General features: G+C 43.2%; 1 protein-coding gene across 2 annotated transcripts; it reads right to left on the bottom strand.

The window, feature by feature from the left end:
- Positions 1–6638: 6638 nt before the first annotated feature.
- On the bottom strand, positions 6639–10356 carry LOC147885885 (pentatricopeptide repeat-containing protein At1g15510, chloroplastic-like). Of its 2 annotated transcripts, none has more exons than XM_087396765.1 (2): positions 10230–10356; positions 6639–10115 (listed from the first exon to the last, which is right to left on the bottom strand). In XM_087396765.1, the coding sequence occupies exon 2, from the start codon at positions 9854–9856 to the stop codon at positions 7604–7606; it is 2253 nt and encodes a 750-aa protein (XP_087252891.1). In that variant the 5' UTR covers positions 9857–10115; positions 10230–10356; the 3' UTR covers positions 6639–7603. The 2 variants fall into 2 exon arrangements, with proteins under 2 accessions (XP_087252891.1, XP_087252890.1); XM_087396764.1 differs by having other exon boundaries at positions 6639–9946; positions 10039–10356.
- Positions 10357–12544: the final 2188 nt, after the last annotated feature.

Here is a 12544-nt window from a genome sequence, read left to right on the forward strand (position 1 = left end):
AAATCCTTTATTGGTGTGGCATCTGCATCCCACTGAACTCAACCATTTTCTACCCCATGTCCTGTCAATCAGTTGACCAAGGCCAACTATCTTCTTCTTATCCACATCAACCGTTTTACCATCTAACTCCTCATCTAAACTGAGTAAAACCAATAATGCCAATAGAGTAGCTTCACTTTGAACCATTGGGTGACCACTTCATCCAAGTGACTATGCTTGCTCTTTTTTCCAAAGAAGCACTCACCATTAAGGAGCTACCGGCATAAATATTTTGTCATTCCATTCTGAACAAACCTTAATGGTCTCCACCAAACAATAGAGACCGGTTTTATTATTGCTTTCTTTTGAGTTACAGTATGCTCTGGTGCCTCATATGATATCTTCCCTACGTCAAATTCTTAGCAAACATCCACGATATCTTCCCTGCTTTAAATGGTCTAGTCCCTCATACGATATCTTCCCTTCTTCAAATGCTTGGCAAGCATCCACGATGCTTTGAAGCACTGACTCCTCCTGAAACACAATGCAAGTACGATCCCTTTATCTTGCAATGGTGGTGTTCAAATCCTAGGGACTTGGTTTCATATCACTCACTACACCTTTCATGCATCTATAGAAACGAGTCCTCTTTACCATATACTCAACCATAGGTCTCGTGCCCTTTAGAGTTTGTGGCTTTCCACACCTGATCCATAACTCCCTTGCCTTTATTAGGACCTCAGAAAGTGTTGAAGTTTTTTTCATAGGATATACGGGTGATATACAACCAAATTCAACCTTTTTGATTCTAGAATCATACTTTGAGTCATTATTAAATATGCATATATTCTAAATGACCCATTGAAAGTTTCCATGGAGTCTAATTGTGGCAAATTTCCTTTTTGTCCCTCATCAAGGGCAATCTTTCACAAAGGTGTTGCCCATCAATGGGCTCAAACATGCATCTCTCCAAGAACCTCTTTTTTGCCAGCATATATCTCTTCTCAATGTCACTCCCATATCCCTCTGCACGAACAAAGTCATTCTCTTTGAATTATCCAAAGGCTTGGAGAAAATCTCCACGCTTTTGAAATGTGACCTCACTCAATGTAGGTTCATCTTTTGGAAGTCTCTTGAACGTCAGATGATAGAGAGTGATATTACTTGTAACTAATGTTTTAGCTTTCCTCGTATCTTCATACAATTTGCGTGCAAAAATCTTATCCATCTTTCATGGATTTGTGAACAAGGAAGACAGATCAATAAGTACTATAGCCATGCTGAATGAAAAAAATCCCCAAACATATTCCTCATCCTCAGGAGGATGTAAGTCAACCACACTTGTAGAAAAGTATGTAAGGCTCACATGTTCTTCACGTGGATCCTCTTCTTCACTATCAAACTTCTCGCCTACTTGTATATAAGCTGCACTGATGGAGTTCTTTTGGCTCTCTTTCTCAGAATAGCTGTGGAAGTCAAACCTGCCCCGAGATGACTCTTGCACATTCCTTTAGTTACAATAATAGATGGTGTAACTACAGTTGTAGATGTTGTATGGTGTAACTACAACCATATATGGTGTAACTATAGCCATAGATTGTGTAGTTTTAGTCATAGATATAGTAGTTACAGCTAAAGATGTTATTGGGGATACCACCTCTATACGAGATGCTACCAGTGGCACACTATCCCATATTTTTTTCAATGATTCCAAGGCATTAAGTAATTCTAGAGATCCTTGAACTAAGTCTAGTATAGCCTTTAGAAAGTACTTCTTGTATACCAGATCTTCATCTTTTATGCAATTGCACACAACTTCCATCAAACCATTATTTCCAATATCAGCATTTCATAATATCTCCGCACTATATGTTGAGTTTAACACTTTCTTTGTGGTAATCACTAAGAAGCAATTTGAATTTCTCTAAAAAATAAACCAACCATGATCGAGGAATACCTTTGAAGCATCAGACTTTGCCATGATTTCCTCGAAAAATTTAATAAACTTACATCAAATTTCAAACTTCAAACTAACTACATGGAGTTTTGCTTTTACACTGTTTTATTAATTTTCAACTAAAATGTAATTATATGCTTTCTTTAAATTTGATACTTAAGTCAAATGTTTTAATTTAAATTTACTACTTTAAATATCATGAAATTTAAGCTTTAAGACAATTTCTTTTAAATTTTTAAATAAAAACATAATAAATTTATATTATGTTAAAATAATAAATTATTATTATTTAAATATATTTATTTAATTTTAAATATTATATATATATACATTAAATTCATACATGTTAAATTTTAAATATATCTTAAATTTATTATTTCTAAAAATAATTTTATATAAATATATTGGCCTGCCTTTAGGTAGCTTTAGTGAAGGTTCAACTTTCAGAAACCAAAAATAATTTCTTGCATTTTCTAGACGTGTTTTTTTTTCAATTTCTTTGATTGGTTGGCGTGTTGACTTTAGAGCATGGCTTTCAAATTTGGGGGTGCTTTTTTTGGAAGTGCATTCATTCCCTCTCTCTCCTCTTCCATTTCTCTCTCTCTCACTCACTTTGGGCAAGTCTCTCTCTCTCTCTCTCTCTCTCTCTCTCTCTCTCTCTCTCTCTCTCTTCTTCTCCTCTCTCTCTCTTCTCCTTCTTCTTCTCTCTCTTGCTAGGCCACATGAATGAAATTCATCTTGTTTTTATATTGAATTACTTTTAAGATATAATTAAAGTCTTATTTTAAAAATAAATTAAGATGTACTAGATATTCAAATAAAAATTTTAAAACATATTTATATAATTTATATATTTAGATAAAATTAATTTAAGATAAAATTAAATTAAAAATATTAAAAAAACCCCAAACCTACCCCCCCTTACCCCCATCCCTCACCCAAACCCGCCCCCCTCTCCCACCTGGCTGTCTCCCAATCCCACCCCAACCACCCACCCTTCTCTCCCACCCGACAGCCCCCCAATCGGGCCCCCTTTCCTACCCCACCACCCGCTCGCCCCCCAACTAGCTCTCCCCTCGTAACTGCCCTCTCTCCCCTAACCATTTTCAAAATTTTGCAACAATTTCAAAATTTTCCCGTAAGCAACAACTTCAAATTATAAACTTTTTGAAATTCTTTGGAATTCCATCTCCCAACCTATTGCATATGCAACAACTCCTAATTTTTCAAGATTTCTCAAAAAACTATCACAAACCTATTGTACTTCAAAAAACTTGTTTTTCTTTGAGCTTTTTGAAAATTTTCAATATTTTTGCAAACCGCTTTGTATATTCTTGGAGAGCTATCAAACCTCCTATTGATGGAAGTCCTGAGCTTTAATGGCAACATAATTGAGCTCTTTGTTCCACATCTCACAAAAGAGATGCTAATCCTGTTGAGCATCACAATTCTCAAGAAAGTAAAAAAGTAATGTCTTCCCCTCGAATAGGTTTGTTTTTTTTTCCAAAAGAAATACCTTGAACACTTGCTGGCTTGATTTTATCTCTTCTCTCCTTGTGGCTTGAACTTCCCTCTCCCTTATAAGGGGAAGCTTATTCTCGCAATCTCCTTTTCATTGATGAGATGGTGATTGTTCTGGTACACCTTGCACCAAAAATTGAAATACTCCTTTCTTTAAGTTTACTATCTTAGATTGAAAAAGCGATTTTGATAAAGTTATACAATCTAAAATATAGTCACACATCTCTCTCTATCCCTCTAACGTGTAGAACCTCACCAGAAATAAATGTACAAAGGAATGAGATTTTGAGGATTCAAAGATGCCCAACCCTCTAAATCGCATTCTTTTATACACCTTCTTGGCCTGCCAATTTTTACAATAAGGGTGTCTTGAGCTATGTGATATAACCCCCCCCCCCCCCCCCCCCTCTCTCTCTCTCTCTCTCTCTCTCACTTGCATTCTTTTGTATACTTTTGTGTAGAACCTCACCAGAAATAAATGTACAAAAGAATGCAATTTGGAGGGTTTAAAAATTCCCAACCCTCCAAATCACATTCTTTTGTACACCTTCTTGGCCTGCGAATTTTTGCAATAAGGTTGTCCTGAGCTATGTGATATACCCCCCCCTCCCCCCCCCCCCCCCTCTCTCTCTCTCTCTCTCTCTCTCTCTCTCTCTCTATCACTCTCATACTTTCTTAGCAAAACAATAATGTGTACAAAAGAACGCGATTTGGAGGTTTGGGAAATTCCCAACCCTTCAAATCGCATTTTGTTGTACACACAATTGTCATCATATATATATATAGAGAGAGATAGAGGGGGGGAGGGGGGGGGGGGAGGAACCTTCTTCAACATTCTCCATTGCACACTCAAGGGCATGGTCTCTAGCAGCCTCAACAGCCAACCAATTTTGCAAGCATGGTGTGGCACGCATCACGTGGATGAAGTGACGTGTGTCGCGGGGTTGGACAAGGATCCGTTGGGAAAAATAAGGCTCTTATATCTTCTACTGGCACACATTTCGAGACATCATTAAATCACACACGTGTCACAATGATTAGTTCCATCTACATGTGCAAACATTTAAGAAACTTGACTTGGCACAAATATTGAGAAAAAGTTTCTATTTATAGTACTCTTAACTCTTTTTATAGCACAAATGGCTCCATCCTTTGCCTTTGCGTCGGCTCACTCGTGTTCGATGCCGCCTCGCTCACTTGTGTATCCTTTTGGCTAGGATCCATCCCTTCTGTTCGTGCTAGGTACTGTGTGTGTGTGTGTGTGTTTCCCTCTGTAAGTCCCAAACCCAAAAGTGTACAAAAGAATGTGATATGGAGGGTTGGAAATTTCCCAACCCTCCATATCACATTCTTTAGTACACTTTCTCTTGGTTCATAAATCAAAGATGTCGTGTTCCCAGAGGGAGAGAGGGAGAGAGACAGAGACATAGAGTCGACTATGCTAAAACATAACTCAAACCTCCTTGCTTGTGCTGGCTTAAATTTTGAACTCTTGCGTTGCCAATCCACCCTCCACTTAGGCCCGATCTGTACGATGGCTTGGGGCTGCTGTACGGAGGCTGGCTGCAGAAGGAAAGCAGCTGCATAAAGGGCTGAAAGCTGCACTGGAAGGTTGGGATCTGAATGCCTGGAAAGGGCCCAAGGAGCCCTTTACATAGGTTGGTTAGGCTGACCAATCAGTCTTTGACTGATCAGCTTTTAGTCAGTCAGCCTTTGACCAATCACAAGTTGACTGATCATCTCAACCTTTGACTTTGACCAGTCAATCTTTGACTGGTCAACCCTTATCTAGTTATCCTTTGACTTTGACCAATCAACCTTTGACTAGTTAGCGTTGCTGGATGCTAGAGCAGTCCCAAAACTGACCCTTGTGGCCTGTCTAGAGCTGGCCTTTAAGGCTAACTCTATCTACTAACCTAGGCTGAACCTAACTATCCTAATTAGTTCTCCAGTGGGTACCAGTGAAGGACTTATCCTAAGGCTTGAGACACTGAGCTACGTAGCTCGTGCCTAACTGTCCCTGGACTAGGACTCACAAAGGGGTCACGGCGTATGACAAAATCACCTAATAGGGATCTACTTAGCACTTGTTGATGTAGCCAGTGTGTCGCCTTGCACCCAAGTGCAGGGGTGCATGTGATAACCACATCTCTCTCCAACATCATGCAATCACGGTGTGACATCACCATGGGAAGTCCTCCACGTCACCTGTCTCTATCAGCACCGCCATGTCTACGGAGTCTGTTACACCAACATTCTCAGCCAACATTAATAGACTCCAAATGCCCCACCAATGAAAACTCCCCTTCTCTGCCCAAAATGTATTCACCATCCAAAGGCATCGGGTACTGCTGCAGCAGGTCTATAAGGCATCAAAAGAAGGCAGAAGGAAGTAGGTGCCAGGTCCAGCGCCATGTATAGGCTCCAGGACTGGTCAGCTGAACCAAGAATGGCCAGACTGCGTCAGCACAGTCTGGGACATACTAGTCAGCCAGTTCAGCAGGGCATTAGCCCTAAAAGGCTCCATCCAGTTCTCATTCACTTAGTGCTTCACATTGGCTGCAGTTCTGGCAGCAAGGAGACCTGGAACCAATAAGCCTTGTCCTGGCTGCAGACACCAGTAGCAAGAAGGTCAAGGATCAGGACACCAACGCTACCTCACCATCGCTTGCAGGCGGAAGCAGCAAGGTCTGTAGTAAGGGCATCTACTCAGCCCACTGAAGCCCTTTGAGAGTACGCAGGCTGACACAGTTTTGGAGGTGCCGGAGGGAGGTAGAAGACAGGTTTGTGGTGCCACGGGTTCAGATCTAGGGATTAACTGCTAGATGGTGGCACGTTTGTACAAGGTCTTATCCATCTTTGGAGCAACACATATTAACCGTTTCTACTCTCTTGTGCATGGTTCATTAACTGTCTGCATCTATCTATATTCACTTGTGTGCATAATAAAGAAAGAAGTGAGATTTGAGTTAGCACTGTGTGATTTCTGGGCTACATTTACATGATCTTCTGCTAGAGAATGTTAGAGAATTGGCCATCCACCAGACTGAGCTGTGATATCATGTAGAATAATCGATTCTAGCTTGCTAGAGCCTAACCACTGCAATGGAATGTTCTCAATATCACCCAAAAGATATGATACACCAAATAGGACAAATCTCAGTACAGAAGGTACCCCACATGTAGCAAAGCTCGGCTCTCTTCTGGTACCAAAATGAGCCACAATGCTGCTCTTACGCTGCTCTCCCTCCTGCTTCCATGTCCCTCGCGCAAGGGTTTCAATAACTTGCTGGGTTAGGAGTCCAAGGGCCTGTATTTACACAGAGGGAGGGCTGGTCAGTCCTCAGGCCTCGAAATAGGCCGACCAGGACCAAAAATCAGGCCAACTGGCCTCTTGATGGTGGACCAGCGGCCAACTGCAAGCTGCCCACCCCTCAGGTAAGGGTCTTTCCTGCCCTGGCCCATGACCATACCTGGCTGACCTGGTCCTCCAATCTGCCTCAACCTGGCTCATGCTCAGACTCTGATCCTCTCTCTTCTGAGCCATTCCAGGACCTTAAGGCACTTTAGCCACGTGGCTGCCCAGGCTCTGGATACATCTGCTGCCAACATGGCAGCTGGACTTCTGCCGATGCGGCACCTCATAGACTCTCAGATCTGCCCCTCACATGTGCCCTTGTGATAGCTCACATGCACCTATAGAACCCTCATATGTCCACATATCTATGATATACATTGACATAGATAATGATAGACGAAATCATGATCCAGCTCAATTTCATTGTCCTCACAATACACTTCACCTAATTCAAGCTGAGCATTTCAAATAAGACGGACATTTCCTATTAGAAATGCACTGCCATCACCAATAGTCCCCACAAGCACACTTTTCTCCCTTAAAGACATGAGCGCAGTTTGCATCCCTGACAAAAATAGTTCGCTGCTCTATCTTTGATATTAGTGCAGTGATTGCAAGACAGTCCTTGCAAACCTGGAGATTTTTTACAACACAAATAGGTGCTTCCTTGGGTGTATTATTAGGGCACATGCAATAGCCAGGTTCTCACAGTGCCCACATAACCAATCTTTCTTTACATCACCAGACATGTTTTGTGATGCCCAATCCAAATCTGGGACATAGCCTTCCTACCTTAGTTTCACGGAAATATCATTCAACTTTCCATAAATATTTTTTCTTTGAGAATGCCTTGTCTCCCCGGCCAAAAAACATTGCACAATAACATGAATGTCAGTCCACCCACTTTGTCCTGGCTGCTTCCATGCTTGTTCTTTCACTCTCATTGCCTCCACCTCCTCCTCTTCTTCGTGCATGTGAGCATCTGCATAGATGTTAGACATCAAAACATAAGCGGAAGCATCCTTTGCATCCAATTGCACTGCATTTTCAAAGGCCAGTCTTCCAAGCTCCACATTACCCCATTTTTTACAAGCACCCAACACCGTATGCCACACAATTAAATTAGGATGGAAGGGCATCTTCTTCACCATTGCCACTGCCTCACCTAATTGACCTGCACGACCAAGGAGATCAACCATGCCTATGTGATGCTCAATACTTGGAGTGATGGCATAGTCTTTGCTCATAGCCTCAAAGTACTTCTGGCCCTTTTGAACTTGACCTGTGTGACAGCAAACAGTAAGCACAATAGAGAACGTGATGCCATTTGGCCTTAGCCCTTCTCGTCTCATCCTCTCAAGCATATGGAAAACAATTTCACTTTGTCCTAGCTGGGCATATCCTGCCATTAGTGCACTCCATGAAACTACGTCTTGTTTTGGCAGCTTGTCAAATGCTTCCCATGCTTCTGCAAGTGCAGCACATTTGGCATACATATCCACCAAGGTACTGCCAACAAAAAGATCTCTTTCCAGACCCTTTCTGGCTATCTCCGTATGTATTTCTTGGCCCTTGTCTATGGCTCCTACGCTGCCACAGGCTTTCAGGCTGCAACTAAATGTGGAATCATTTGGAGAGAGACCTTCCAGCTGCATCTGTTCAAGACAGTCCAGCGCTCCCTCACCAAGCCCATGCTCAGCATATCCTGCCATTAATGCATTCCATGAGACCTCATTCCGAACTGGCAGCTTGTCAAAAGCTTCCCGTGCTTCTACAAGCGAGCCACATTTGACATACATATCCACCAAGGTACTGCTGATAATAAGATCTTTTTCCAGCCCCTTTCTGGCAATCTCAGCGTGTATTTCTTGACCCTTGTCCATGCTTCCTATGCTGCCACAAGCTTTCAGGCTGCAGACAAATGTGACAGCATCTGGAGAGAGACCTTCCAGTTGCATCAGTTGTAGACATTGCAGCACATCCTCACCAAGCCCATGCTCTGCATATCCTGCCATTAGTGCATTCCATGAGACCTCGTCTCGAACAAGCAGCTTGTCAAATGCTTCCTGGGCTTCTGCAAGCGAGTCACATTTGGCATACATATCCACCAAGGTGTTGCCAACAGAGAGATGTATTTCCAGTCCCTTTCTGGTAATCTCAAGGTGTAATACTCGGCCCTTGTCTATGGCTCCAATGCTACCACAAGCTTTCAAAACACAAACAAATGTAACAGCATTTGGAGAGAGACCCTCCAGTTGCATCTGCTCGAGGCAGTTTAACGCTTCTTCCCCAACTCCATGATCAGCGTATCCTGTTATTAGTGCATTCCACGAGACCTCATCTCGAATTGGCAGCTTGTCAAATGCTTCCCGTGCTTTCACTAGTGAGCCACATTTGGCATACATATCCACCAAGGTGCTGCCAACAAAAAGATCTCTTTCCAGTCCCTTTCTGGCAATCTCAGCATGTATTTCTCTGCCTCTTTCTGCATCTTTCAGCCTGGCACAAGCCTTTAGTACGGCAACAAAGGTGTAGTTGTCAGGATTCACCGAATCCTGTTGCATCTTCTCGTAGAGGTTGAGGGCATGCTGTGATGCCCCACATTTAATATAACCTGAGATGAGAGAATTCCAAGAATACACATTCGGACGTGCCAACTTGTTAAAAACCTGCTGAGCATCGCACATGCTTCCAACTTGGGCCAACATCGGGACAAGGTGGTTCCCAAGAGATCTATGATCTTCCATCCCAGTTTTGCGCATGTACTCATACAAGCGTTTGGTATAAGCTATATTTTTCAATGTTCTGCACTTATGCAAGATGCGTGCAATGTTTTGAACTGAAGGCCGCTGGGACATCTGTTCCACAGACGTGAGCGCGTCCTCTAAGCTGAGCGTTTCCCAGCCACTCTTCTCGTGCAGTCTTTGCGCTTCAGATGTATACACCTTTACTCCAGACCTGGAGGCCATCTTGCCACACCCATCCACCAAGCCGTGGTCTTGGGCCTGACAAGTGGATGCTTTGGCCTTTTTCTCCAGCATGTCTTCAACCCAACCTGGATTGTACCAGCCGTCTATCCATAGCGACTCCTTGGTGACCTTATGTCTGAAATCTGGAGATCTTGGGTTTGTCTGTGGTTACCATTCACAATAGACTCGTCAAACTAGCCACTCTGCAGCTTAAGCTGTGCAAATCATTCAGTTCAGTTTCCTCACACATTTACTTTGCTCTCTCGATCATCCCACCACTGGGAGGGATCCATGAAGTACTGCTTCCATAAACGCTGGGCCTCGTACGTACCTGCGAAGCATGGAACAATTGGCAAGAAAAAAGGGTGTCGGGAGGAAAAAACTCCTTCCCCATAGGTGGCCTTCCTCGAATACAAAACTACAGAAGCAGAATTGATGGCAGTACCTGAAAGAGAAAATGCGTTAAGGCTTGATTGCCTGCCGGAATCTTTGAATCTAGCGGTATATACGGTCATCATCATCTCGCCCAGAACTTGAGAGTTGTACAATAAACTTGTATAGTCATATTTTCTATGGAGATTGTTGACGCCATTCAAGTCCTATTTGGAACGTGTCATACCTTATGGAGCCTTTCGTGCAATAACGTGTTTACTGATTAGAGCTACCCATGCCTACCTATGGTGCATCTGGGCCATGGGCTCTACTTAGGCGGGCAATCATGCTAGTCCATCTGGGCGGTGCCCATGGTGCACAATCTGTAAACACCGTTAGACGCATTTCACGCCTTGTTCAAATGGGAGAAGGTTGCAACAGCGTTCGTCTGAAGTGGTGCTTTGGTCCCAGACAGTAGTGTTGTCAATTTCCCTCAGGACTAGGAGGGTATGATGCTACACATTGAACGAACACTGGCTTCCCATCGTTAAAGATTTTGCAAGCTTGTCCACCATTCGTCATTGTGTGAAGGCAAAGGATGCCCGGGTGGGGATAATAAGTGCACCCATCTAGATGTGTCTGAAACCACCCTTATTAGCATTGGCTAGGTTATAGCACAAGGAATGCCAGCTCCTTGGAATTCAAGTTGGCTGGCAGTTGTTAGGACTAGCACTCTGAAAGCTTTAAGGAATGCCATAAGGAATGCCAGCCCCTTGGAGTTCATGTTGGCTAGCAGGTGTTAGGACTAGCACTCTGAAGTTAAAGAGCATGCAAGGCGGCATGGATCCCTATCGCATGTGATTTTTCCATTCTACTTGTCGTCCATGACTTTCTCTCAAAGCTCGTAGCTCTGCTGCCTTCCGATCTATGCTTTTTGGGCACCTTGTTTTTATCCTTTTCCAATTAGGAAAAAATCAAGTCTACAAGGCACGAGTACTCAAAGAATTGAGCACAAGTTGCAAAGACATGCACTGAGCACAAATTTGAAAAGGCATGCAGACACACAAACAATGGCAGTGAGCAAAAATCACAAAAGTGCTCAACGTGTTAGTCCTAACTGTATACTCAAAGCATAGAGGATCCCAATATACTTTTGAGGATGTGATATCTAACAATACCCATTCCTAGATGCCCCATACCTTAGTTGAGTTGCATCTAAATTGAACCGAATTCCAACCTAGGTTTCACATACTAAATGGAAGTTCACTAAGTGAGAAATGAGTTCACTAAGTTCAAGCTTGTGAACACATTCCAAATGAAAAAATGTTGGACTATTATCATGAAGTAAGGAAAAGAGACCACAAGCCCAGCATCATCTTCAACAGCTAAGCATATAGATCAACTTAAAGAATATACTAAACATGTTAATAGCCACAGCCATGGAGCACGATGATAGATTTGGCCCTATGGATTTTGAGCCACAAATGGCTCAGCATCAATCTAGTCCTGCGGGTTTTGAGCCTCAAATGGCTTAGGACAGAGGTAGTCACCGTGATCATCCAAATTGGCAAGGATAACACAAGAGCCATTTGGATCCCATATATGGATAACACAAGAGCCATTTGAAGACAAATAGGAGGTTGAGAGAATTAGCATATGCCTTGGCGCCATATGGGCCCAAGTGGTTGTAACAAAAGAGAGACGAGAGAGAGTGGTATAAGGAAAAGGGTTGGCCCTCCCTTCAAAAGGTGACTTGTATAAAAGGCCATATGGTTGACTTTGGTCTTCATTGTTGTATGCACAAGTTTGGAATACAAGCTCCTTCTTCTCTTCCAAGAGTGTCTTTGGGTGTTCTCTTGTTTCCCTTGTAGTGCCATTGTGTTTGCCACTCCCTCCCCCGTCATTCTTCCCCTCGAACATGTCGCCTTAGCTTTCTATCCCCACGACCTGTCGCCTTAGTCCTATCCCCATGACCTAACACATGTCAGACACCTAATCCACTGCCTTATTTATGACGTGTTAGGGACTGCTATCCCATCGGTCTGACAGGCGTTGACCCGTGGCCTTGAGCCTATTCCCACGATCCGTTGCCATACTATCAACCCTATGACCATTGCCATCTTGGTATCCCTCCAAGGCAACTAACCTGCCGATTGTCACTTAAGTCTATCCCCACTCCCCGTCAGCTTACAGTTAATCCTCCAACCGTTGCCATACTCACATCTCGCCGCCTGTTGCTTTGACGCTAACCCAATGACCATTGGCATACCAATCTCACCCTAACCCACTGACATGTGCCAACTGCTATCCCTACGCCTGTGGTCTTGAGCCAATTCCCACGATCCTCACCATAAGTCTAGCCCGTCGATGTCACTTTAAGTCTATCCC

This window comes from Dipteris shenzhenensis, chromosome 25 (genome assembly GCF_047967505.1).
Source record: "Dipteris shenzhenensis isolate YYH24624 ecotype China chromosome 25, Dip_SZ_1.0, whole genome shotgun sequence".
Taxonomy (NCBI): Eukaryota; Viridiplantae; Streptophyta; class Polypodiopsida; order Gleicheniales; family Dipteridaceae; genus Dipteris; species Dipteris shenzhenensis.